The 26,649-nt window shown below is 48.0% G+C and overlaps 1 protein-coding gene across 4 annotated transcripts in view; it reads right to left on the bottom strand.

The window, feature by feature from the left end:
* Positions 1-26,649, bottom strand: part of COL6A3 (collagen type VI alpha 3 chain) — a 57,491-nt gene that overhangs the window by 7,819 nt on the left and 23,023 nt on the right. For 2 of the 4 annotated variants that reach the window (XM_086615462.1, XM_086615463.1), the window contains exons 9-41: positions 25,923-26,525; positions 24,902-25,504; positions 23,261-23,607; positions 22,698-22,776; positions 22,200-22,345; positions 20,711-20,803; positions 20,227-20,280; positions 19,129-19,200; positions 18,143-18,169; positions 17,981-18,025; positions 17,823-17,876; positions 17,579-17,641; positions 17,128-17,193; positions 16,377-16,430; positions 15,678-15,713; positions 13,904-13,966; positions 13,546-13,608; positions 12,767-12,829; positions 12,029-12,091; positions 11,222-11,272; positions 10,646-10,681; positions 10,478-10,540; positions 10,269-10,331; positions 9,578-9,610; positions 9,437-9,473; positions 9,318-9,329; positions 8,662-9,155; positions 8,040-8,139; positions 6,829-7,527; positions 5,465-5,573; positions 4,445-4,725; positions 2,917-3,177; positions 919-993 (exon numbers count right to left, since the gene is read on the bottom strand). In XM_086615462.1, coding sequence (XP_086471588.1) covers positions 919-993; positions 2,917-3,177; positions 4,445-4,725; positions 5,465-5,573; positions 6,829-7,527; positions 8,040-8,139; positions 8,662-9,155; positions 9,318-9,329; positions 9,437-9,473; positions 9,578-9,610; positions 10,269-10,331; positions 10,478-10,540; positions 10,646-10,681; positions 11,222-11,272; positions 12,029-12,091; positions 12,767-12,829; positions 13,546-13,608; positions 13,904-13,966; positions 15,678-15,713; positions 16,377-16,430; positions 17,128-17,193; positions 17,579-17,641; positions 17,823-17,876; positions 17,981-18,025; positions 18,143-18,169; positions 19,129-19,200; positions 20,227-20,280; positions 20,711-20,803; positions 22,200-22,345; positions 22,698-22,776; positions 23,261-23,607; positions 24,902-25,504; positions 25,923-26,525 — 4,908 coding nt within the window. Of the gene's footprint in view, positions 1-918; positions 994-2,916; positions 3,178-4,444; positions 4,726-5,464; positions 5,574-6,828; positions 7,528-8,039; positions 8,140-8,661; positions 9,156-9,317; positions 9,330-9,424; positions 9,474-9,577; positions 9,611-10,268; positions 10,332-10,477; positions 10,541-10,645; positions 10,682-11,221; positions 11,273-12,028; positions 12,092-12,766; positions 12,830-13,545; positions 13,609-13,903; positions 13,967-15,677; positions 15,714-16,376; positions 16,431-17,127; positions 17,194-17,578; positions 17,642-17,822; positions 17,877-17,980; positions 18,026-18,142; positions 18,170-19,128; positions 19,201-20,226; positions 20,281-20,710; positions 20,804-22,199; positions 22,346-22,697; positions 22,777-23,260; positions 23,608-24,901; positions 25,505-25,922; positions 26,526-26,649 lie in introns of all 4 variants that reach the window. The other 2 variants (XM_086615464.1, XM_086615465.1) reach the window with 1 other exon arrangement.

Here is a 26,649-nt window from a genome sequence, read left to right as displayed (position 1 = left end):
GAAGAAAAACATGAGAGTGATGACTTGGGGATGGATTTTGGATGCCAGATCCGTAGTTGGTGCCTGTGACAGGGCTGTGCTGCTTTACAAAGGCCGAGAGCCCTTCCATACCCGTGGAGGAAGGGTGGCAGCCTGGCACTCGCGGTACGACTGAGTGTAGTAGCGCTGACGTAATGAGTTTCATGTCAACAAAAGCAATGAGATGTCGTATTAACAGCTACAGTGATTATTATGGGTTATTGATGCAAGTTAACGGGATAAACAACAGAGTAGGATCTGACAGCTTGCCCGTTGAGCAGTTCAATACATACGCCACTGGTGGTGGAGAAACAAGGGACGGACAGGTGGGTGAAACTGGAGGGAGGCTACCAATTAGCCAAATTTACACAATGTTTGACATTAACAGCCCTGCAATCCCTGGCTGTTGGTCAAGCCCTTCTTGAGAGCCATGACCTACTCCTTGCCGCAAATCAGGAGCAAGGGAGTGAGCAAGCATCAGGTGATGTGCTATGTCTACACCTCCATCTACACATGCTGGAAAGGCCACGGGGCACAGCCTATCCCTGGAGAGTAGCCAGTGCTTGGGCCCTGGTTAATCTCCCATCCTTCTGATGGAAACAGGATCTGGTGGTTTGAGTCCCTCATGAAGATCACAGCCACTTCAGGGGGCTCTGGATCCAGCATGGGGCAGAGACTCCAATACAGGGCTCAGGTCTGCATGGACAAGGCTGTCATCTAGCTCATCATCTGCGGGCTCTGTGAAGCAAAGGACTCGCAGATCCTTTGGTCCCAGCAGGGCTTTGAGAAAGGCTGGATTTGGGGGCAGGCAAAGGGAAGATCGGTGCAAATGGCCAGGCTCTCGGTGAGGTTCCTGGCAGAGCCCCCCAGCCCAGCACTCCCACTATCGCCCTTACTCACCACTCTCAGGCCCTTCCAGCGGCTCGGCGTTGAGCATCACGTTGGCCAGGGACACCTTGGTCTGCGCTGGGGTCTCTGGAGGGAAGAAGCAGAGGGGTCAGCCAAGGGGATCTTCTGCAGCGCCCTTGGCGCAACCAGGAAAGAACTCCCTGGCCCCAGCTCCAGCACGGGGGACGTGCACAAGTCGCAGGAGTCGGGTCTGGATCTGTTTACCCTAGCACATACATTTCAGAAGTGTTTATTGGAGGCAGCTGACGGGATGAGTAATCCACAACCGCCCAGCCACGCCGGGATGGGTTCGGCTTGCTCTTCTCAGCTGGTGGCTCTGCTGCACGGTCGGGCTCATCCTCGGGGGTTACTGTGAAGGAGGCCCAGGCGACTGCTTTGGATGGCCCCTGCTCACCCCACAGCATGCAACCAGAGAGCTCTGGAGGAGCAGACGTGGCCTTTCTGTAGCCCGTTTAGCTTTGCTCCTCTGGCCTTAGAGAGGGCAGGGAAAAAAGGCTTCCTCCAGGGGAGCAAATAGTCCATGATGGATCTTCTCTTGTTCCCCTGCTGTCCTCAAGGACTGGCCATGCTTTGCATGCCTCTCCTTGATCACACGCACATCACAACCTCACATAGAATCACAGAATGGGTTGGGTTGGAAGGGACCTTAAAGATCTGCTAGTTCCAACCCTCCTGCCATGGGCAGGTTATCCCTCTAGGAACTATGTTGTGGAGGACTGTCACCAGGGGAAGAAATCCCTTGTGATGGAAAGGAGAACATGGCTTATATTCCATCATGCCCTGCAGAAATGCACCATATGGCATCATGACTCTTTCTAGGGCAACTCGTGGCTCATTGTGCAGGGGGCTGGAGGGGGCTGCAGTCACAGGAAGGGTTGGATTTGCTTTTCTCTGGTGGAGGTTATGGGTGTGGGTAAAGAGGACAGTGCTACCCAGCATACAGGTCACAGCTTGCGGGCATAGCTGGCATCACCGCTGCCTGCCCAGTTTGTTCCCGTTTGAGATTTACAGTATGGGAAACTCAGCTTCCCTGGGCATCGAGAGCTCCAGCTCTGCACATGCAATGCTACTTCTACACATTGATGTCTTTTCTCAACATTTTTGTGGCCACGTTTATTGCTTGTGAAGGTAAGAGACTTCAGACCTGGTCCAAACCCTACTGAAGCCAACGGAAAGGCTCTCTGTGGGCACCGAAATTGGCTCTGAAATGCCAGAAGAAACCAGATGCAACACTGGCAGGACGAGCACAAACTTCTCCACACCGCCAAGCCAAGTCACCTCGACGCCAAACTATATTAAAAAAAAAAATTGGCTGTGTCTTACATAGCAACTTTTGGTGAAGCCAAATGGTTTGGTGAGGTTTACATGTGATCTGTACACATGGAGCTTGGATTCCCAAAGGACTAAACCCTCCATGGGTTTTTTGAGTCCCCCATGAAGACCACAGCGACTTTAGGGGGCTCTGGATCCAGCGTGGGGGAGAGACCCCAATATGGCGCTCGAGTCTTCACAGATAAGGCTTTTTGTGGAGTTTTTTTTGATAATACAGTATGCAAAGCAGCTAGGTGGCTATGGAAATGGCCATTGGAAAAGAAGGTTTTCTTGCTTATTTTGCAATCGGGCTGGACTGAATTTGCTCTGTGTTAACCCAGTTTGGCTCTTATTACTAATTACAGCAACGCTGGCTGGACCCCACCAAGACCCATTGTGCAAAGCCTCCCGTGCGCGCAGTAAGACAAGTCCCTCCCTCTGGAATTGGCTGTAATTCTCCCAGAATCTGTGTCGATTTAACACCAGCCCAGTGTCAGCTTGCATTTGCCAAGGACACGCATTCACAGCATCTCAAACCCAGGTCCTGCTGCTGGTCTGGAGGATGCCAGACATGCAGTGACACAACTGGGATCCTTGGTACCAACTGATTCTCCGTTCCTCACGTGGCTTTTTCCATTTTTTGTGTCTGTTTTTGTGTTTTCCTCAAGAGGTACTCACTTGTGCTGAATGTCCCTGTGTAGGTCACTTTGGGTTGGGATTTCTGGTAGCCAGTGATGACGACGAGGTATTTCTGTCCGCTTCTGAGTCCTCGGATGACGTGCTCGGTGCCGGTCAGGTTTTGCTTCTGCACGAGAGAGTGGTCGTGCGCCAAGGTGACGGTGATATCAAAAGCGTAGGCGTTGTGTGGCTCGGGGCTGGCCCAGCGCAGCCTGGCACTGTTCTCCGTCACGTCTGAGATCTGGATGTCGTGGCTCTTGGCTGCGATGCAAAATCAGAAGAAACACTAAGCGAGGACTTGAAGAGGAAAGGTCTCAAGGAAATCGTGGATCAAATTCCCACTCTGCAGCAAATAAACTCATCTGCAGCCAGTTGTGGCATGTGCAAAGCGGGTTGTGACTTTGCTGCCTCAGTTGCCTCACCCAGCACGCTGCGGGGAGGCTTTTTTCCTCATAGCCTAGGTGATTTACCAAGTGGTTTATTTATTTTTTAAAAATATGCTGCAATTTAGCAAATCAAAGCTAAAAAAGTGATTCCCAGCACAACTTTCCCAACAACTGTAAACCTGTCCAGTCAAATCCTTCTCCAGGGTGCAATGGAGTCACCGAACTGCTGAAGATCTTCAAGCAAAGCCTGTTTGAGATTGAACGTAACCTTGGACAGGTCAAAGAAGCCCTTAGGGAAAGGTTTTCCTGCTATGGCAGAGTATTGGATGAAACTTTTATAAACACTGCTTGGAAGCAAAAGTGGAGCAAGAAACGTGCAGAAACGTTTAGTCCCGGCAGGCTGATGAAAGCCTGAACCTTGTAAGAGCTGATCGCTCTTAGTTATTGCTTTTTATTGATTATTTACAGAGAGACACACATTCATTGACTGGTTAAGCGTCCCTGGGCTTTGACACATGTTCTTTGCTACTCGTTCAGCTAACACAGAGCTCCCTGCACCCCCTTGCAAAAAAAAAACACGGGGGAAAACTCCTTTTTATGTGAAGTGTGCTCACAGGAAAGAGCTTTAGCAGTCTCAAATAATAGGTCTCCACACTGAGTCAGCGAGGAACTAGCTGGGCTAACTATTTATATGAGCTGACGGAGAATTCAAACCATGCCACTGTATGAATCACCATAAATAGCAAAACTTAGCCGAGGGGTAATGCTACGAGGAAAACATAGAAAGCAAACAGGCCACACTAGAAAGAGAAGCACTTTGTCACTGTACTGCTGACCTAGGCAGCAGATGATGGATGGTCTCACCTTTAGATGTCCTGCTTGTGTTTTCCCTAGAGACAACCTGCCCCAGACCCGGTTTTGCACAAAATCCTCAACCCAAGTTGACAAAGCCTCAACGCCCCCAGTGCAGATCTCCAGTTTTGCACCTAAAAACTTGTTTTCTGCAGGCACGACATTTGGCCTCTTAGTGACATTTCCTATGGGAAATGTCACTTTCCTCTTAGGGAGGAAAAAAAGCCGCAGCCCACTGTGGTACAGACAAGCAAGAGGCCCTTCTCACATAGGGAGAGCCTTTCACCTACCGCCTTGTCTTCTCCTGCCACCTGCCGTGGCGGCCGTGGTGCTCGCGGTGGTGCGACCGGTGGCTTTGGCGTGGGTGGTGGTGCTTGCTGCGCTCTGCGTGGTGGTGTTCACCTGGACCACGGTGCTGGCTGTGGTCTGGTCGGTGGTTCTGGTCTGGGCCGTGGTGCTGGCAGTGGTGGTTCTGGCACGGGCGTTGGTGCTCGCAACAGGCTTGGCGCTCGTACTGACCGTGGTGCTGGCACTGAGGGTCCGGCTTATGGTCACGTTGGGTGCCACGTACCTGTCAAAGCAAAAGGGGCTGATACAGCTCTTTTGTCACCCCTATATAAGCGGAATTTTCAAGTGGAGAGGAGTCGATGTAGAAACCATTGGCAAGAACCTCGCTGAGGTCAATAGTCTTTGTCAGCTTTAGGTATGCCCACAGCCAAGCAGTGAAACCTGGGGCCCAAGTCTGTCTATAAGTCAACTCTACACACATAAGAGTGAATTCGGCAGACAGATCTGTAGCGTTCCTGATTTCAAGGGGCGCAACCTCCTAAAGCCAGGACCAGCTCTGTGACACCGATGAGCACGTCTTGGTGACACAAGCTCTCACTCCTGTTCAGAAAATATTAGGATATATTCTGTGATGGATCCTGAATATCAGATAGTCTGGGGCATCCCAGCCTCCGAAAATTGTTTGTTGAGTGGAAAACCCCAAATTTCTAGTAATTTCTGGAATTCCTGACCTGCATGATGACAGTAGCATATACCTCCTTCATATCCTTTATACATATATAAATATAATTTTAAATTTGGGTTTAATTTCACATGTGTACTTGTCTACCCTTCTCTAGTAGATATATCTGTTGCTCTTTCGACACAGCACTAAAGGAACTAGTAAAACACCGATAATCCTGATTTTTAGCATCAAAGTCGCTTTTTCTTTCTTTTTCCAAACAGGGGCTCTGAAGTGAAGGCTTTTCCCCCAAACGGGCTGTTAGCAAAGCTCATTCTCTCGCAGACAAACCACTACTTACACTGCTTTCTGCCCAGTGTGCCCAGGGCTCTGGCTCTTGGCTTGCTGATCACTCTGGAACCACTCACACTGTTTCCTTATCTCTGGAGACAGGTAGAAAGCAAAGTCACCTGGAGACAGAGAGAGCCTGGCATTAAACACTGGTGTTGAGGATGGTGCTTACCTACCAACAATGCATTACATCTATTTCTTCTTGATTTAAGAAAAAAAAAACAACAAAAAACCCTCTTCTTGCTTGCTCTGATAAAAGTTATGGAATATCTCTTGATGTTTGGTGTGGTTACTGCAGCATCCTGGGCTGGGAGATTTGTTATTCTGATTTACAAACATGAGAGCAGTAACTACACGATACCAGAGGGCTGTATGTCTTAGTCTGTCACATATAAACAGCTTTCTTATAAACAAGGCACTTCCAAACATACAGTTAATATATTGTTCAAGAGTTAATAGTTTCCAGAACTCCTGTAAATGCTAAATGGAAAAAGCAAACTGAGAAAACGTAAACATTTATTTTAAGGGAAAGATGTGCTCGTGTTTACTTCCTATTTAGTGCAAGGCATTCCTGAATCAGTGATTTATTAGCCCACTAGACTGATTTTCAGGACTTTTTTGATAAAACAAGCTTTCCTAGAAAAGGCCCCTTTCTTGTCCTTTCTAGTCAGATCTGTTTAGGATCTCTGGCAGCTGGCTGTGGCTGGAGATCCAGCCTGGGATCTCTAGCTAAGATGAGATGCAAATCTTCAGGGCACAATCTGCACATCCCAAACACAGTAGCATTATTTATCCCCGAGCAAAGAACCCTGTTCATCCGGTCCTTAAATCTGCGTAAACCAACTCCAGATCTCAGCCTGAGCTCTCCAAATGACTGCTAGACGTGGTGTTTATGCTGAAGTTGGGAAGAAAGATTTGCTGGGTGTTCAGGGAGCTCGAGGGGAATGCTTGCAGGCTGCTGGGTTGCAGAAGGCTGAGGACCAGACTTTATGGGACATGTTGCAGATGTGACCAGCAAGCCAGGCAGGATTAGGTCAGATGGCACAGGTGAGCCCATAGAGTCCAAGTCAAACCAGACAAAAGTATAGACTCTACTTGGCAGAACAGACTGCACAGAGTGAACTGGGGAGGCCAAAGTGAACAAAACCCAGACATATTCAACTAGACAGACCTATAAGCATCAACAAAGCAGACCAAACAGTATAGAACATATAAAAAGAGACTAACACTTCAGTGGGCTCCACTGCCCAGAGAGGCAGTCAGGATAGAGTCCACCCAACCAAAAGGCAGGTAGACCAAACCTGGCAGATTAACCCCTCTGATGTCACCCGTTGCCCCTTCCATAGCACTTTGGCTGCAGGATGTTATACTTACTTCTGATAAAAGATGGCAACAATCTCCCAAAGCGTAGCAAGGGCTCTTCATGAAGCTCTCCTGGTTTATCGACCAATTTGAAGAACACGTCGTTTGGCTCGCTAGCTAGGCTATAGATATTCTTGACGTTCACCTTCCTGCCAATGCCCAAGACAACAAAGAAGTACCCTTTGCATTTTGCATTGATAACAACTTTCTGCAGGTATTCAAGTTCTTGTTTATTCACTTTTCCGGTCATCATCAGAACGATGACTTTTAGATCCCGAGGGTTTGGTGCACTTTCAAAAATGTGAGCCACTGTATGTTCAATTGCACTTCCTATAGCCCTTGTGCCATGGAGCTGGGTCATTTGGTTGTGAAGGTAATTCATAATCTTCTCTTTGGATCCATAATCAGTTAGTGAAAACTCAGTTTTTACTGGCGGGAAGCTTGAGTTGGTTTCATATTCATAAGGAGCTTGCTGGAGAACTGCCACTCTTGCGTGGTGCTGAGATACTTTTGGCTCAGAGCTGATTTCCAGGTTACTTATGAGGTGGGAAATGTACTTCTTCATCTCATTGAACTGCAGAGGGGTGGTGGACTCCGAGCTATCCATGATGAAGGCAATGTCAGTGTCTACATCTGTTGGGGCTGCCCTTCTGTCTCTGAATACAGGTCTCTGACTACCAAAACCACAGGCAGGATCAGGATCACACACATCTAGGGAAGAAATACAGTAGGTCTCACCTGGAGGAACTGAAGATGACCCTCTTTGTTGCTGTAAAAATCTCGTGTCATACGAAATTCTCCTGTCAAGCCATGAATATTCACTGATCCATTACTTGATACCAAAGTAATTTCATCCCAAAACACATTTAGTTATGCATTTAGTGCTTTTATGCGCTCCTCTGTCCAAAGGGATCCCTGAAGTGCTCTGTCATAAATGGCAGAAGGCCATGTTTTACAGCACTCAGCTATCGGTATTTGGGCTGTAAAAATGGCAACTGGCCAAAAAAGGAGCTTCTCGTTACAGTGTGGAGAACACCCATGCTAAACAGCGAGCATCGTTCCCAACGCCAACGTTTCCTGCTCAGTCTAAGAATATGAAACCCTTGTCTTCAGCAGCAAAAGGGCTAACTCCCAACTGGGCTTCCCTTCTGCACCACTGACAACTGACTGCTGCGCGACCGGAAGGATTTGGCACTGTCTAGAGAAGAAATTGGATGTTTTACCCAAACAAATGTGACAAGTCAAGAGCCTCCGGATAGTTTCATTCAGCTGACTGCCACTGGCTGGAAGAACAATTGCATGTCCAACCGCTGTGTTGTTGATCTGGTGAGATGCAAAGAGAAAAATATGGTGTTAGTAGCGCTGCCTTCTGTTGTTTTCAGCTCAAAGTAGGAGAGGGCAATCTATAACCCTAAGGGATTCTCTGCTCAGCATGCTGCTTTTGGTGGATCCTGTTTGGAGGAGCCTAATGGGCCTGACATCAGTCAGTGGGTCGAGTTTAGGGACATAAACTCCAAGAAAAGGGTCAAGCACTCGAACAAGTGCTCAGTGTGCTCGTCTGGGGCTTTTTTGTTGCTTTAAATCTCTGTACTTCCTCTCTCTCTCTGCCAACAGGACTTTTACCTTCTCACCCTTTGCCTTTCTGTCCAATCAGACATTTCTCGCTTATGGACTGTCTTTTCTTTGGTTTCATACCGAAGCTGGCACCCTGGGGCCAAGTTCAGGGAAACAAATGACTCGTCATAACCTCACTAAGTTCCCATAGGAACCAAAGCCATCAGTGTCCCCAGCAAACCAGACTAAGATCATGAGCAGAAAAGGAAAGAAAGGGTGAATGGCCCCAACCTCCAGAGCTCTGGTGAGAACCGGGTCCTGCCGGCTGGTGAGGAACACAGGCATAACCCCAGCATCGTAGAGTTTCAGCACGGCATCATTGAGCTGTGGGGAGGCTCTCGTGTCCCCGTTGCTGAAAAAGACAGCCACCTTCCTCATAAGGAAGCCACTTCGGGCACGCTTGAAGGTATTCCTGGCCACGAAGGACATGGCTGTCTCTAGGCTGCGTGGCTTTGTCGTTAGGGTCGCCTGGAAGTTTTGGATCTGCTGGAGGAGGCCTGATTTCTTCCTGGCGTCAGCAAAGCGGATCTCTGTGGTGACCTCGTTGTTGTAGGTGACCAGAGCCACCCGGGCACCCCGAGGACAGTTGCTCTCAGCGATGGTTAAGTTGTTGACCACTCTGAGCACAGTTTGCTTCATCCTGTTGAAAACACCCGTCACGACGCCCGAGGAGGTGTCGATAGCGAAGGCCAGCTCGGTCGGGAAGACTGGACACTCCTTGGGACCTATCAGAAACGTCCGTTGGGAACAAACAGTGCCCCAAATAGTTGTCAGGGTGCAAGGACCATGTCCTTGTCAGGGGTAAATCATTCATACCGCGTATGCGGGGAGAGAAACAATTCTGGCACACGGTCACACTGGGGTGTAAGGGACTGAAGGTGACTTACCATAGCAGCAAGCTGTGGAAAAGACGGGGGAAAAAAGCAGTTTGGTCAGTGCCATTTGTGGAAGGTGATGGGCGTGCAAGGGTAGTGACAGGGAATTAGCAAAGCACCAATGTACTCACGGCATTTGTCTTTGATGTTCCGCACAAGCGCACATTGCTTTAGAACATAAAAGGAAAGAGAGAGAAAAAAGGAAAAAAGAGATGTGTGACACAGCCAACAAAGGACTATTTCAAAACAAGAGAGAAATGATGCCAACTTACATCTCTGGATTCTCCTTTATCACCTTTAAGTCCCTGTTTAAAAAATAAAGTCAAACTGAGTGCGATGTTTATTTTCAGGGTGCCCCACGAACCCAGTTGGAATAATTATTTACCCATAGGTCATGCAGAAGCTAAGGGGAAACCTGCCTGTTTTCAGTTGTATTTCCAACAACAGAGGGAAATGTTTTTCCCTGTGAGGAGTAAACCTAGCGGAGACCAAACCCAAAAGGGATATTTATGATGCTCCAGGTTCATATGCAAAGCAAACCAAGTGGCCTTGGCCTTTCTAGGGAGCTCTGTGCCAGTCAGATTTGATCATGGACCATATCCTATACCGGATAATAAATGATAAAGAGCTGAGAACTTCCTGGAAGGAGCTTTAAGTAACATGCTGCCACAGGGAAATCCTAGTGTCTGGTAAGAGCCTGTCTCTTGACTTTTTCCTTCTGCTGTGCATTGCAGTTTGTGCAGGGGTGAATATTTATCAACAATCAACAGCTAGTGAGAAATTTACGGAGACACATCCCAGACAAATAAAGAGGAATTTGTCCAGCTTGAAATTAGCAGGAGATGGAGGTGGACATATTTTTTGACCCTTGACACCAATAGGGACTGCCACGTTTTCTCAGAGAGGCAATCAGGAGTCTCTCCAGGGAGGAAGCCAGAGGCTCCATCAGCAATGAACACTTACAGATGGTCCAGGGTATCCAACCTCTCCTTTCTGACCAGGTGTCCCAGGATCTCCTGCATTTCCCTAGAGAGAGAAAGAGAGCAAAGAAGTCCTCTCCATGAACCTCTGCAGGAGGACTTCCAGCAGCATAGGTCAACACTGACTGGGAAAAGATGCACGCATCTTTCAGGCCATTCATGCAGAGGGGAAAAATTGTGTCATGGTCTTACTCTGCGGCCTCTGTTTCCTCTAGGGCCAGGGCCTCCAGCACCACCACGGTCACCAGGTCCACCCTAGTTGGGGAAAAACACAAATGGTAGCTCTAAATCTGCACAGGGCCATAGGCAATGGCTGCATTGCTTGGAAAATGAATGCATAGCTCATGGGTGGCACCGTACCTTGGGCCCTGGGTAGCCTATGAAGCCACGTTCTCCCTGAAACAACAAAAGGGTTTACGTCAATATAGGGGTTTAGAAAATGAACCCGATTCTACAGGCAGATCTGTAACAACTGAAGGAATTAAATGACGGAGGAAAAAGACAGCGAGGCTGCAAATTCATTTTGCAACTTTGCTCTTCATATGATTAACGGAGAGCAAACAGCTACTCTTTGAGGTCTGATTGCTCCTCTAAGGCTGATTTCAGCTGTAGAGGAACTATCAGAAATGATGGCATATTGTTTTCAAATTCCCACAGACATTCATAGGGCTTTCTGGCTAGAAAGTACAAAAAGATTATACCTCCTCCTTGGAGAAGCTGATTTACGTAGGCAGAACCAAGAAAAAGATGGAGGGGAAAGGTTTGAAGTGTCTTGCCTTATTTTCTCACCAGGCTACCCATAGGGGAGATTTTTGTCCATGTATGTGTCTGACTTCACCCAGGCTCTGGCCTTGCCCACCTTCCCTGAAGACCTCGGCTACTTCCTTGTCCTTGGTAACTCATGTCAGTAGGTGGGCACGCTGAACATACACCTACCTTCCTGCCTTTAGGGCCTGGGCCACCAATTCCATCTCGTCCATCGTCACCCTAAAATTGGAAAGTCGAAGTCATTAATATGCAGTCATATGTGAATAGTTTAAATCTCACAGGCATCAATAGAAGGAACCCACTGATGCCATGGACTTTTGAGAAGTCCTTCTATAGATAAATCTATTACAAGAAAAAAAAGTGGTGCCAAAACTACAAATCTGAATTAAAACCCTCTTAGTATACACATATAGTGTGTAAAACCCAGGTGGAAGTCAGCAATGGGAAGCAGGTTACGAGGTCAGTCAACGCTAGGGGTGTACTTATAGCTGTGTCTGACCCAAGCTTGTCCTCCCTTGCTTTGCACAGACCATTTTTCCTTCAGTTGGCTCCTCATTATACAGAGTAACAAGCATCAGACCCCATGAAAGGGCTCACTTAGTCCATACATCCTTTTTACAGGTTACTTTCAACTAGCACACAGGATCAGCTCAGATCATGATCATGATCCTCACGCAATGAGCCAGGACAAGGCCAAGCAACTCTGGACAGCCTCTGCCCTGCAGACTGATCTCTGAGATGTTAAAAGTCACTTTTCTAGTCAATAGAATTCACCTCCTCAAGGGATGACCATCGCCAACTGTGCTTATGCCAGCTGAAGACATAAGGCTGATTTCCCTCTCTTACCATGTACTGTGGAGGATACAAAGACCATAAGGGAGCTAAACTCTCCACTCTAAAGGACTGTGACCCATTTGCCACAGGAGAGGGTTCAGCCCAGCATCCTCAAAGGTGTGAGTGCATGGCCACACTTACCATCTCTCCTCGTGGGCCCTGCTGTCCATTTGGCCCTTTGGGTCCAGGGTTTCCAGGCTCACCCTGAAAACAGGAGCATCTATTAAAGCATGTGCTGAAATACCAGGCAACTCTGAGCCTTTCCCGCCCCACCAGCACTGGTTTCTTTACATAGACCAGTCTTCAGTCGTTCTTGCAGCAGAAAGTCATGGCTGGACCTACACGGCCAGCAATGCTGCAAAATGCTTGCTTTTTAGTGGGACCTTTAGTGATTCCAGGAAAGCTGAGCAATGGGACATGGGAGAACAGCCAGCCCCCATCACAGGATCGTGTTTGTTTTTTATAAAAACTGCAAAAATAAAAGCTCTCAAGCTCTGGGGATTTGGCCAGTGCAAATGGACAATGGAGCAGCTATAGAAATGAACCAGCATGTGTGAATCTGGAGAGAGAGAACCAAATGGAGGGTCTGGAGAGATCCAGCATGACCACTTCCCCATGTGGGTACCAGCTAAGAATCCACTCTGGAAAATTCCTTGGGAATCTCAGTTACTCAATTGCATTTCCACCTCTGTGTAACAAAATGGAAGCCTAACGAAACAACCAGAGCACAGACCTTGCTCTACTCTACACTGCAATTCCGTGAAGATAAGCAGATTTCACTCCAAGATGTTAATCTCCAGTATTTTTCTGAGCTCACTCTATCCAGAAGATTTTCTTTGCTGTTTCAGTTGCTGATGGCCCGTGCTTGTGAAGACATACCTTTCGTCCTAGGGGACCGATCCTGCCCCGCTCTCCTGGAACTCCTGGTGGTCCACCACCAGCCTGGAACAGAAACAGGAAGAGGCACGTTGGCAATGTATCAATAAAACTGGGTGCCAGAAACTAGGGGATTGGATGAATGTAGAAATCATGTATTAACTACTAGGGCTGGCGCCTCTCAAAGCACCTTAGGAAATTCAGAAGTCTAATTCACGGTTGGGAAGAGCTGAAGGACCAGGTCAGCTGAATGCAAATATCAGCAGCAACCTATATTGTCTCCAGAAAAATCCCTTGGGAAAGGTGCGAGCAAGAGGAACAAAGTCCTGCTCAGGATGGGGAAATGCAAGATGCGTCTGGCTTTATGGACACGAGTCTTGCTGGGGTCAGCAGCAGGAGAGAGAAATAAATGCCTGGGCGTCCCCATCAAACACGTGAGATGGTCGTGCTCTGGCCTCAGAGGTTGAAATATCACAGAGGAGGCTCTGCCAGACACTCAGAGATGTTCTTTAATTAAGATCGCAAACCATAATGGACCGAACGCTGAAGTCCTGACCCCTTTGTGGTTGCTTTTAACTCTTTCTCTTTTGTAGGATGAAGAAATCTTTAGCATAAGCTGAGAGCAGGATTGTACTGGAAGGGTGTGTTATAAGAGAATGAAACAGAGTCAGAGCCCTAGAGAGGGAAATGGGAAGACACATTGGCTGCATCTTATTAGTTGAGTGAGATGTTCTTGCTGAGCACAGTTGGGTCAATGGCTGAGGAGCAGCAGAAGGGTTTACCCTGGGTCCAGGCATGCCCTGCTCTCCTCTTAAGCCTGGTGTGCCAAGCTGGCCGGGCGGACCCTGTGGAGGGAGAAAAGACAGACTGTGTCAAAGCACACCAGCGCTACACGAGATCGCACAGGGAAGCAAACACTACAGCGCCCAAGAGATGGTTTTCAAACACGTCACAGCTCGGGTGGTGTGAATGCAATGGCAGACCTGATGTCCCAGGGCAGGACAGCCAGGCCACAGTGCACCCAGAAATACCCAAATCCTGGCAGTCCTCACTGCTGAGGCTCTTTGAGGGAGCAGCTGTGACGAAATAACGCAACAGCGTCATGACATAAGACATTCACCTTGTCGTAAGCTCACTGACCTGTGGCCCTCTCATGCCTTGTTCTCCAGCCGGCCCCGCCTGTCCGGGTGAGCCCTTGGTACCCTTGAAGTGCAAAATAGGACAACGTAGGTTAGCGTGGGGGACGTGGTCAACATCATGGGGAGGGAGAGGAGATTTCAGGGCATTTACAGCTGCATCAAGAGCAGGGAAGAACAGTTATTCTATAGAACAGTTGTTTGAGGGTTTTTTTCAGAATATGGTTATAGCAGAGAATAAGCACAGAATAGAATCTTTTAGGTTGGAAAAGATGTTCAAGATCATCTAGTCCAGCCGTTAAGGTAGCACTGCCAAGTCCACCACTAACCATGTTCCTAAGCACCGCATCTACACATCTTTTAAACACCTCCAGGGGTGGTGACTCAACCACTTCCCTGGGCAGCCTGTTCCAATGCTTGATGACCCTTTCCGTAAAGACATTTTTCATAATATCCTATCTAAATCTCCTCTTGCATAACTTGAGGCCATTTTCTCTTGTCCTATCGCTTGTTACTTGGGAGAGGAGACCAACACCCACCTCGCTACAACCTCCTTTCAGATAGTTGTAGAGAGTGGTAAGGTCTCCCCTCAGCCTCCTTTCTCCAGGCTAAAAACTCCAGTTCCCTCAGCCACTCCTCATAAGACTTGTGCTCCAGACCCTTCACCAGCTTCGTTGCCCTTCTTCAGATGCACTCCAGCACCTCAATGTCTTTCTTGTAGTGAGGGGCTCAAAACTGGACACAGTATTCAAGGTGCAGCCTCACCAGTGCCGAGCACAGGGGGATGATCGCTTCCCGAGTCCTGCTGGCCACTCTATTTCTGATAGAAGCCAGGATGCTATTGGCCTTCTTGGCCACCTAGGCACACTGCTGGCTCGTATTCAGCCACCTGTCGACCAACACCCCCAGGTCCTTTTCCACCAGGAAGCTTTCCAGCCATTCTTCCCCAACTCATAGCGTTGCATGGGATTGTTGTGACCCAAGTGTAGGACCTGGCACTCAGCGTTGTTGAATCTCACACTATTGACCTCAGCCCATCGATTCAGCCTGTCCAGATCCCTCTATGGAGTAGATCAACACTCCCACTCACTTGGTGTCATCTGCAGACTTACTGAGGATGCACTCGATGCCCTCATCCACATCATTGATAAAGATATCAAACAGAACTGGCCCCAGTACTGAGCCCTGGGGAACACCACTGGTGACGAGCCACTAAATGGATTAAACTCTATTCACTACAACTCTTTGGGCCCAGTCATCCAGTCAGTTTTTTACCCAGCAAAGAGTACACTTGTCCAGGCCATGAGCTGCCAGTTTCTCCAGAAGAATGCTATGGGAAACAGTGTCAAAGCCTTTACTAAAGTCTAAGTGGACAACATCCACAGCCATTCTCTAATTCACTAAGTGGGTCACCTTTTCTTAGAAGATCAGAACCAGGAGGGTAATTTTCCTCCTGCAATCAATGGACATCAATCTCCTTCATGCTTTGGTCCCATTATGCTGCTTCAGCAGCACGTGGAGACAAAGCATCTGAGCAGGGAACACTGCAGAGGATGGGCAGCCCCAGGCACGTGGACGCCGGGCTTTGCACCAAGTCCAGCAAGGAGCATACAGGGACATGAGCCCAAGGAGGAGGAGGGAAATTTCGAGGAAAGACGAGGCAGAGAGGAAGAAGCAAAGTCTGCATGTCTCTTCTCCTGGCACATCCCTCTGGGTGCTGTGGCTGCCTGGCTGGTGACATGGCAGGAGTCCAAGGCGTTGTCCCCATCAGCACTTACCTTAATGCCTATCGGTCCCCTTCGTCCTGCCATACCCTGCGAATGAAGGAACGATGAGATTTGTTACGCAGTGTGCAAGCACGCACATTTTTCTATTGCTTTTTGATCCGTGTATCACCGCTTCTCTTAGTCCAAAATCATGTTTGAATAGTTTAAACCACTGGGGAGAGGGAGAGAGAAATCCACACTCCACCTTCTGCTAGACAGCCAGCTCTCTTAAATCTTAAATCCTAAATTTCTCCTTCCTTGCACCCCCCAGCCCTCTGCACAGGTGAGTTGCTCACTCACACACGCAGAAGGATGCCACAGTCCCTGGGCCACTGGCCCGAGGGACAAGTGGCATTGGAGCAGCAGGGAAAGCATCTCCGGACATCCCAGCTACACCAGCTCCAGTTTGTTTTTTGCCTTTTAAAAACCAGTAGTGAAATGCAGATGCATATGCTGGAGTAAATCAGGTGTAGTTTCACCGATCGGAGCCCTGAGTTACTTGCACGGGAATAAATTCAGGATTAGACCTTGAAAGTCTATGCAAGGCAGCAAAGCACCAGGCATTTTCCTTTTGAGGTTTTTTTTTTTTCCTTTTTTTTTTTTAGGTTGAACTCCTGACGCTTGTGAAATAAAATACATGGGAAGGCAGGAGGGAAAAAGTTATTGTCAATCTAAGCTCGGCCCCCGCTGGCTGCGGGTCTGGCAGCTCACCTTCCTCCCAACTCCACCGTCTTGGCCATCCACACCCACCGGTCCTGGCTCTCCCTAAGGGAAACACCAAACTCAAGTGAGAGTCCCGAGACAAGCAGACACGAGGAAAATAAGTTCAATTCTCAAAAACTGGGTCCTTCCATGCTCTTACACAAGCTACTTGGTATTCCCACATCGGTGGAAATCCTTCTAACAATTCATGGAAGCTTTCCATCAAGTTTCTGAGCTAGTGCATGCCAACAATCCCATTCTTCGTGAAATACCTTCTGACATTTTAAGATGCATTTTCATTCTGAGTTGATATGAAAACGAATGGGTTTTGAAATTTTCCAAGGAACACGTGGTTTGTTTTTTTTTTCCAAAGTTTCAGGTCAATCAGGACATTCAGATTTGGTATCGCCTAAACGGTTCTCTGCTTTTGAATATGACCCGCAAGAACATATGAAGTTAATTTCCAAGTACAAAGTTGTTCTCAGTGACAAGCTCCCAAAAGGCATGGTAAAATAAAATAATTTAAAAAAATAAAAAATAAAAGCGCACTTCTTACATAAAACATCTAAACGGACATCTTCCCAGAGAAAGTTTTGGTTGCAAACCAACAACATTTTCCAGTGGAAAAATATTCCATCTGACAAGGCAGGATGAGTTTCAGAAACTCGCACCTTTTTGGCAGCATCTTCTTTTCTCACTTTTTCTGTCCCATCCAATTGTAAAAACCGAAAAACAACAAAAGACAACAAAGAAACTTTACCATTGGTCCAATTTCACCCTTTTGGCCTCTGGTTCCCCTTTGAGTATTATCAGCTCCTGAATCTCCCTGAAAGCAATAGAGCGATGAGAAACATCTGTGTAAGTGGGACATGGAAGTCAGACATCATAAACTGCTCCGCTGTAGCTCAGAACCAGCATTTCTTTTTTTCTTTTTTGACTGAATTAGATAAAGTATTGTTGGTTCTTTCAGAAAGACACAGCATTTCAACTGAGAAATAATAATATTGAAGAAGAAGAGGAAGGGAAATTTTAATATACTGAAACAGTGATTGGCAGGGTGGTATCAAGAGGCACGTGTTACCCACATGTCATCTCTGGGTCCTTGCTCTGTCACCGGACCTACCCACGTCAAGTGACATTTAGCAAGCCTGAGTGCATCCTAGCTGATGACCCCCAGGACTTCATCAAGAAGATGCCTTAGAAATATTTACCGGGTCTCCACGGAGCCCACGATCACCTCGTTCTCCTCGTTCACCTTTAACTCCCTTATCACCCTGCGGAAGAAACGGAGAGTCAGCGAGGGCGGCCCTTGCCTGCCAAAAGCATCTCTACTGTCACGCACCTCTGCCCGGGTCCTGAGTTCCGAGCGGTGTGTGGTGGCTTTCCACCCTCCCCTGGCTGAAATCCAACTTTTCACCATCATTTAGCCCCGTCGTAAACGTGATAAAAGCCTACCCTCCTGCCAGTGTATCCCTTCTCTCCAGAGGAGCCGGGCAAACCCTTGTCTCCCTAAAAAAGAAAAATATTTTAGAATATTTGCCACTTTCAAGGAGCTTCTTAGATGCTTCAAAGAGCATCTCGTTATAAAGAGAAAATCAATTAAAATGACTGACCTCTTCTCCATCAATGCCATCCAGACCCATTTCTCCCAGTTCACCCTGAAGAAGAGAGGCGAGGGGCAAATGTTCACCGAGGGAAAGGGGAATGGGGAGGGGGATACCAGTGTGTCCATATGCTCACGCTCACCACCGTGGCATGAGGAAACAGCTCCATACCTTCTCTCCTGGGAATCCCCGAGAACCCTAAAGAGATCAGAACAGGGAATTACTCCACTTTTACCCATTTCATCGCCATGGGAAGCGGTGGAAAAGAGGGGCTGTGCTTGGTCGCAGACCCAGAGCCAGGACTGAGGCAATCCCAGGGCTTGCAGCACTGAGGTTCAACTGCCCCTTATTTCTCTTACATCAATCTTCTCCTTCAGCTGCCTCCTCAACACTCGTGCCAAAATGAAATATGTGCATCGTGACTTTTAGCCAGGTGATCCAATATAAAATAGCTTACTCCTTAGCTACAACTCTTTCTCCACTGACTTTTCTCCCTGCGCTCATTTTTATATGAATCCAGATCCAGTCTCAGTGGCTTTGTCCAAGACTGGACAATTTTTTAAAGAGACTCGGTATCTCAGCTGCAACTAACGGGCTTGGTTCACGCACTCTTCTGCGCCCTGCCAGAGGATCCTGTGGCTGGAGCAAATGGTAGGAAACATCCCCTTAATATCACTGAATATTTCCCATAAATATTATACGTTTCATCACCTTTTCTGGCTTGTGACGCGGCTGCTGTCCTGAACAATTCGCTCAAGGTTCCTCTTTAAATCAGCAGCCACGGCTCGCTTTTCTCCCTCCTCTCCAAATGCAGATTTCCACCGTCATGCCATCCCACCCTTGGGACAAGACATGCACGCGCCATTTCTTGGTGTTAAGAACAAATCCGTCTCTTCTCACATCTTTCCCCTAGAGCCAAACTGCAGAAAATAAGTCTGCAGATCCAGCCTGTGTCCCTGGGCTGCCCTTTTGCTCTTCTTAGCAATGCTAAAGCCACGACACTTGCTGAAAGCCTCGGTGCTTGGTCAGGGAGACATCACCACCCCAGTGGACTTGGCAGCTGTTGCGTGACATCCTAAAGCAGCAGGAGCTGCCCTCAGCAGACTCCCACCAGCCAGACTCTGGGTCTGCTCCGTTCAGGATCCTTTCACACATACCTTGGTTCCTCTGTGCCCGGGGCATCCCTGGAAACCCTGCGTCCCGTTCGCGCCCGGTGGTCCACGCTCACCCTGGGGCATGAAGAGGAAAACACAATGGTCAGGGTTTGCCTGCTGCGGGCGTTTCTTTAGCTGACTGGGCATCAGCAAGCCTGGGAGGTGGCTTGGAAACACAGGAGAAAACAGTGAATGAGGTTTTGAAAGGTCAACGTCCAGCCACCCGACCATCTCCTGCCCGCAACCTTCATCCCATAAAGGTCAACTGCAACTCTTCATGGCTGAGAAACATCCTTTCCAGACTCTCAGCTGTGGAAGAGTTTTAGAAAACTTCTCCTTCAAAAATAAAATGACAAGACAAAACCCTCAGAGCCCAACACAGATGTCTAATCCTGTTCCAACCTTCTAGCCCCAGGACAACATTGCATTGCACGCGATATCTGACAGCAGTGTTTGGCCCCTGCCTGTGCTATTGGAAAAGCGATGAGCTCCGCCAGCCCCTTGGCCTCGGCTTCACCTCCTGGGCATGACGTGTGGAGAGTTGTTTATTCCAGGGGTGATGTGGGATTCATGAAGTAAGAGTTTGGATGCAACAGTGATAGCAAGAAGTCATGGGACTCATGTTGTCTGCCACTGTGATGGATAGAAACACCCCTTCTTGATCTCATTCTTGGACTAACTCAAATCTTTCGTCTGCATTTGATATGGATAACTTTGGCATAGGCTGCAGCTTTAATGAAGTTGGGGATTTTATTGTGTTTATAATCACACTGCCCTGCTCACAGGTTTTGGGAACCAGCTGTAAACATTCCCACCTGCCTTGGAGGAATAGCACAGAGCTGGATCATATCAAATAATGGGAGTTATTCCCTTCATCACGCTTTCTCCAGCTCTTAAGGAGCTCCTTACTGACCTTCTCCCAGGAGCAGCTGGGACTCAGGCCATCAGGTGAGGAAGACATAAAGTTCTGCTTGCTCTCTCATCTAACCTACCCCCCGCAGTCACAGCAGAAAATATTTAGTGGAAAATCCTCCAAATGCTTCACTATAGTGAGGTCCCTAATTTGAGCAGTTACCGCACAGAGCAGGAGCAATCACTTACCGGTCCTCCTTCGTCACCAGGATAGCCTCCATAGCCAAGATCACCCGTGGCACCCTAGAAGACAGCAAAGAGGGTTTTGCATTTCTTTCATAGTTCTGTGATCTCCCTCTAAACTGATATTCAGGATTTCCCTACATTTGCACAAATCATCTGCTTGGTTGTCTGTGGGAACAAGTTAGTGAGAGAAACCATCTCCCTTCGAGGTCCCCAAACTGTTTCACAAGACACTTCGCCCCCTCCTTCCAGCCACTCATCACTGCCCTCTTGGTTGTTTTACAACACGGAGGCTGTGAGGAAAGAGAAGAGCAGCTCTAAAGGGCTGCGCATGGCCCAGGGCTAGTTTTAAAGTGGGGGGTAAGTGGAGATGACCTCCATTAGCATCACTCAGTACAACGTGTGCAGCCTGCACGTCACCCACCCATCACCACCGTGGTGGACACTGGCCTTGCACAGGGACCCTTCATCCTCAAATGAAGCAACTCACCTTTGGTCCTATGGGGCCCGGCACACCTCTGTCCCCTCTCTGCCCCGAGCACTTGCATGGGACCTTGCAGCACGTCCTCTCTGCGATGTTGTCCTGCAGCAAAACGCACATGACACAGTGGGAAAGTGTTAGAAACCCAGCAGAGCCCCAACATCATAACTCCTGCAAGTCCTCAGGTCTACACAATCGCTCCTTTGCTGAGCATAAATTTGGTCCAGCAGCATTTTGGGGTCTCTTTGCCTTGAGACAGCCATGACAGCAGGAGAAGGAAGCTCCTGTTGGCAGACTGGTTAGGCTGCACGGTTAGGAAGTAGCAGTCAACGTTATCATTTGTGTACAGACATCAGAGACAAGGGTTTAAATGGGAACTGAGCAGGGCAGAAGTTGCAGAGGGCATGTAGTAGGAGATCAGTCTCCAGAGCAGCACTTGTCACTGAAGAGAACAATCTCATCTCCAAAGAAACAAATCCAGTTTGTGGAATAGGCCACGAGAAAGTCATTGCAGTGAGTAGCTCACCAGCAACCTGCAGGCTAAGAGCAATTTGTGAGCACACAGCAAAAGAGGAAAAAGAAGGAAAAAAAAGAAAGATATGGATTCAGAGAAATCACAGCTTGGTTTTGCATCATCCTCTAGAAAGAAAAAAATCCCTTTCTTTGCCAAGTACATTGCTGGCTGCAAACGTTTCCTGCCAGCTTTGCACATTTACATTTCGAAAGGATTTTCCTAGGCAACCGAATTACGTGGGGATGGGCTGAAGGCTAGCTCTTATCCCAAAACCCAATGTTCGCTCCCAAGCGGCTGCACTTTGATTTGCAGAGAAGGGCCCAGCAAGGTTACTGCAGGGATCGGTGGTTGAGCCCAATCTTATTAAACCTGCTGGAGAACGAGGCTAACGATGCTACTCGCAGATGTGGAGTTGGGAGGAGCCAGACATACTGGAGTTGACAGCACATTAACTCCATGAGCTCAAGAGAGACTACATACATGGGAGGGAAGAAAATCTAGGGGGAAGAAAGGAAAACTTCATCTGTTAAAAGCATGTCTGGAATACAGTCAGTGTATCAACTTGCAGAAGGAAACCTAGAAAGCAGTGATCCTGCAAGAGATTTAGCTCTGACAAGGCGTGACAGTGCATTATTTGTAAGGTTAAAAAAAAAAAAAAAGAGTATAAATATAAGCAGAGGGTGGGCTTTTTGGCACGGCAGCTTTTGGTGGCATCTTATCCCATCCCGTTCAACCTAATCCCATGTGCTGTAGCCTTGGCTGGAGTGGGACTTCTCTAGGAGTGGTACGAGACCAGGCAGCACCATGATCTGCTCTTAACTTTATTTGCTGTGGCATCTGTAGAAAGAGCTGACGTGAGGTAGGGAGGAGAGAGAACCAGAGCCAAGAGGGTGTAATTGAGCCACAGTTCAGCCCCACAGGAGATCCAGCCATCGGCTTTCCTCCAGCATTACAAGGCAGTGCTGCCTGTGCCAAGTTACTTACGAGCTGCTCTGCCAGCTCGAAATCCAAGTCCAGCAGATTAACTCTGAGCGGTCTGTTGTAGGTGAACCCACGACCAAACTCCAACTGCATCACTTGGTCAAAATTGCTCACTCGGTCCAGCCCGACGAAGATGAGAGCGTTGACACCTGAGGGGAAAGGAAGCAGAAGGAGCTTTGTGATGGGGCAAGGTGTTCTGCAGAGCCTCCCACACCCTCTCCGGTAAGGATGGGTGGTTGTCCACCTCTTCGATTGCAAATGGAGCTTATTCAATCGAGAACAACCACCTTCAAGCGCATTCAGCAGGTTACCCACACACTTAGGTGCCAGCAGGCAGCTAAATATCACAGGAAGGCAAACAAATAACAGAAAGTGCATGTAGAAACCATGAAATCCTTATTAATTATCATCAGAAGCTGGTGGATTAATGAGAAATGGTGGTAAAATGGGCCACATGTTAACATGGACTATAATCACTGCCTTGAAGAGTAAAAAAGTTACCTTCTATATGCAATTCAGACGAAGTAGCCTCCAGCTGATCTATCGAGTCATCTGCACCGTCAGTAAAATGGATTATGACCTGGGAGAGAAACAAATCGATATCAGGACCCAGAACACTTCAGGTATGAAACATAATCAATGTGCAACCTGAAGGGCCCTTCTTCCAAGGGATGCTTCATCTGAGAGGAGATGGGGAGTTGCTACACCCTTTCCAGGCCACAGAGCTTCGCATTTCTGTGCCATGTTTCCGTGCATCGTATCACGCAGGTCTTTGTTGCTAAAGCACAAACAGGGAAATGTCTGGAAAGCAATAGTTTGCAGCCCAACAGTGCTCATGGGTACTGGCTGCAGTGATGCTCAGCAATCGTCAGGATAGGACCTTGACAATGCAGGGAGAGTGCAGGAAACAAGTAAGGCTTAAATGACCAAATTTATTCTGAATAAATTTATTTATTTATTTATTTATTTTAAAATTTATTATTAATTACAGTTGCTTTGCCAGCTAAAATCGGGAGTCAGCTGTCCTTGCCAACACTGTGCCGGTGGCCTTGGTTTTGACTTACCTTGGTGCTGCCGGAGGGTGCAGATCTGAATTTGTTCAGGTAGGACCTCAGCGTATCCGCCGTGAGAAAATAGGGCCCGCGGGTACGCATGCCTTGAAACCTCTCGAAGAGCTCAGGCTGGTACTCGGAGAAGTCCAGTCCCTCCACGGGTCCCCCCCGAGCCTGGGCCATGATGGCCACCCTGACGTTGGGCGCCTGGTTGCCAGTGCAGCTGATCTTCTGCATCTGCGTTATTCTGTTCAGCACAGACTCGACTCTGGACTCCAGACCTCTCTGGGAATTGAATATGCTTTGGCCAGGCCCAACATCCGTGACATCAAAGCCGAGTATCACGTCTAAGTCACAATCTGAAAGGGAAACACGGAAAGAGAGGAGAGTGTCACTGTTGAGCAAAATAACCATTGGTTTTCAAGTAGTGACTTTCTTAATTACTCTGTTAGTCGTTAGAGAAGGTGGTCTCTGCATCGAGAACTGTCACCATTTGATACATAAGCACCTTCTACTTCTCTTCATCACAGCAATGATAACCTGGTAAAATCTGTGTATTTTTTTTTCTCCCTGTGCTTAGCACTGGGATAAGCCATTCCTTTCTGCAAGAATATCAAGCGTGGGCTTAGAGCCACCATGCAGGTCCGAGCTACCCATTGGTCTGGAGACTGCCCAAATCAGGCTGCCAGCTGTCTTTTGTCTGGATGTAACACCTCCTGCAGCTACATCAGCTTTCAAGCAGGGAGGTGTTTGAAACGTCTTTGATATGAATCACACTGGTACTGCACTTGAGAAGCGCCTATGGTGACCGTCAGGACCAGTTTGCTTTTCATTGCGCTCAGTTTTTCATCCTGGCTGGAGGTGCTGCTCAGCTCAGGGCTGCTATGGCTCTCCAGAGGTTTGGGAGATGCCTCTGCTCAAAAGCCAGAGGGCTGAGCCACAGTCAGTTGTGCTGGGAGTAGGATTTGCCGTACTGGAGTAAGTTAAACCAGCTGCAGGGAGTCTGGTCCGACAGTAACACCAGCTCACTTACTCATCCCAGCTCGCCTTGCTTGGCTTCAGGAGGAGCCAAATCACGAGATCCCTTCTTAAGGCAATTTCACCTTGAAATACAACCACTTGTGCCCTGACTTTTCCTCATATACCTGTCATGAGATCAAGTGGGCACCCTGGATGATCTGGCAAGAGACGTTTTGATTTCTGCCACATCATGTGTGCCAGGGACTGAATGGCCAAGGAGTGCGATCAGCTTGTTATAATGCAGCAGGCAAAACAAGGACCATCACTTTTCGTTTTGGCACTGAACAAGTTGGTCTGCCAACGTTCCACTGGCATCATGTGCCTATGTATCTGGAGTGGAAGGTGGTGAGACTTAGTCCACAGGCAGCTAATTAAAGGAGCCCCTCTGATGCAGTAGTAGGAGGTCAGTGATTTAGTGCCTGTCTGTCATGTCTGAAACTCTTCCAACACGATGGCCTCCTACCAAAGGCTTGCAGCCTACCACCATGCTCATGGAGGAGGTCTTAGTCCATTCTGCACCTCAGGCTATAGGATAAGAACAAGAACAGGCTGGATGAGTCTGTCAAAACGTGTTGGATATTAAAAGCCACCCTTGGGAATGACCTGAGCACATTACAAAAGGATTGCACTTACCTCTTAAAACTTCCGTCGTTACTGGGCACAATCTCTCCTCCATAGCGGCTTCCAGTGTAACCAGGACCTGCTCATTCAGCTCTGACAGCTCCTGGGCTGTGGATGCTCTGAAACTTGTGGCACTCTCGCTTGCCAGAAGGCTGACATCCTTCAGGTCGATGTTTTTCACGCCAACTGCAAACACCTTGACACCTTTCTGTGCGATTTCCAAGGAGGCACTCGGCCCGTCATCAGAGGACCTCCCACCTGTGACAATGAAGGCGATCTGGGGCACCCTCTGGTCAATTCGGCTGCCGGCCTCCTTCACAAAGTGTTTCGCCTGGATATGCTTGATAGCTGAGCCAGTGTTTGCCACTCGGCCACCTTTGTAGATGACTTTATTGATGGCATCTAAAATCTGAGGTTTGGTGGAGTAGTCCTTGAGGAAAAACTCATCAGTGACATCTGAGTTGTACTGGGCCAGTCCTACCTGGATAGAGTCACCATCCCTATAAATGGCATCCACCACAGAGTAGACAAACTGGAGAACTTCTTGGAAGTTATCCCTCCCGAGATTGATCGAGCCATCCAGCAAAAACACAATGTCAGCCTGCTTTTTAGCTCCTGAAAAGATTCCAGAGAAAACACAGTCGTTAAAAATTGTGGCACCTATAATGTCCAAGATGCTTTTGTGAAGTAGCATTGCATTTCCCTCTTCCTTCTACCTTTTTAGTTTCATCAATCTTTGGCATAATTTTACATTCATACAAGAAGAAAGGTTTCATACAGCACATTTATTGTACTTTGTACAACATTGATTTTTTTTTTTGTGATAGACACCCTCATCTCATTTCAAATTTAGTTCTATTCTTTCCTGTGCTCAACAAGATCTTCTTCAAAGTCTTCTTTAAAGCAATATGACTAAACGGTTGGGAATCAAAAGGTGTTATTATGTTGAGCATAGGAAAGAATCATTTTCACATTATACAAATTCTATCTGTGCCCTGTCCAGAAAAGTCTACAGGGTGAATAGCGGTCTTACCAGGTCCTGGAATTCCAGGGATTTCTGTTGTAGGTATCGGAAGCTCTTCAAGAATGCTCTGCACGTTCTTTTCTAAAGTTTGGAGTCCTGTAAAGTCCTGTACCACAAACACACGCTCAGGATCGTTGGTGATGACCTGCAGCTGGCCCCTGTCCACGTTTCTGGCTCCAACACCCAGAGGTTTAATGCTGGTTGTAGTGATCACGTTAGCAGGCCTGTTCACATCATCCTGGGACCGGTCTCCGAGGATAACGACTAGGTGCTGGGGCACCCCGTCTTCTATCCTGCTCCCCGCAGACTTGATAAAGTAGTTCTTCACCACGTAGTCTAGGGCTTTGCCGGCATTCACGGGGGAGCCCCCTCTAAGCCTTAAGCGGCGGATGGCTTGCAGGATGGCATTTTTGGACTTGTGGGTCTTCAGGTAGAACTCAGGGAAGACATTATTGCTGAACTGCACCACACCGATTCGCACTTTGTTTGGCCCCACTTCCAGCTGCTGAACAATTCTGCTGATGAAATCCCGAATGTGAGCAAGCCCATCGGACCTAACGCTGTCAGAGCTGTCAATAAGGAAGACTACGTCCTTTTCATCACCAGTAACATCTGCAGAGAAGCAAGAAGAGAGGAAATTATTCGTGTGCTGGTTTTGCTTCAGCTTTGCTGGAGGATTTCTGTGCTACCTGCTACGTAAAACTGCACGGCATATTTCAGCTGACCTTAGGCATGG

The sequence above is a fragment of the Tauraco erythrolophus genome, chromosome 8 (assembly GCF_009769465.1).
Source record: "Tauraco erythrolophus isolate bTauEry1 chromosome 8, bTauEry1.pri, whole genome shotgun sequence".
Lineage (NCBI taxonomy): Eukaryota > Metazoa > Chordata > Aves > Musophagiformes > Musophagidae > Tauraco > Tauraco erythrolophus.
Note: the sequence above shows the minus strand (reverse complement) of the source record. Positions and strands in the feature narration are given on the sequence as shown.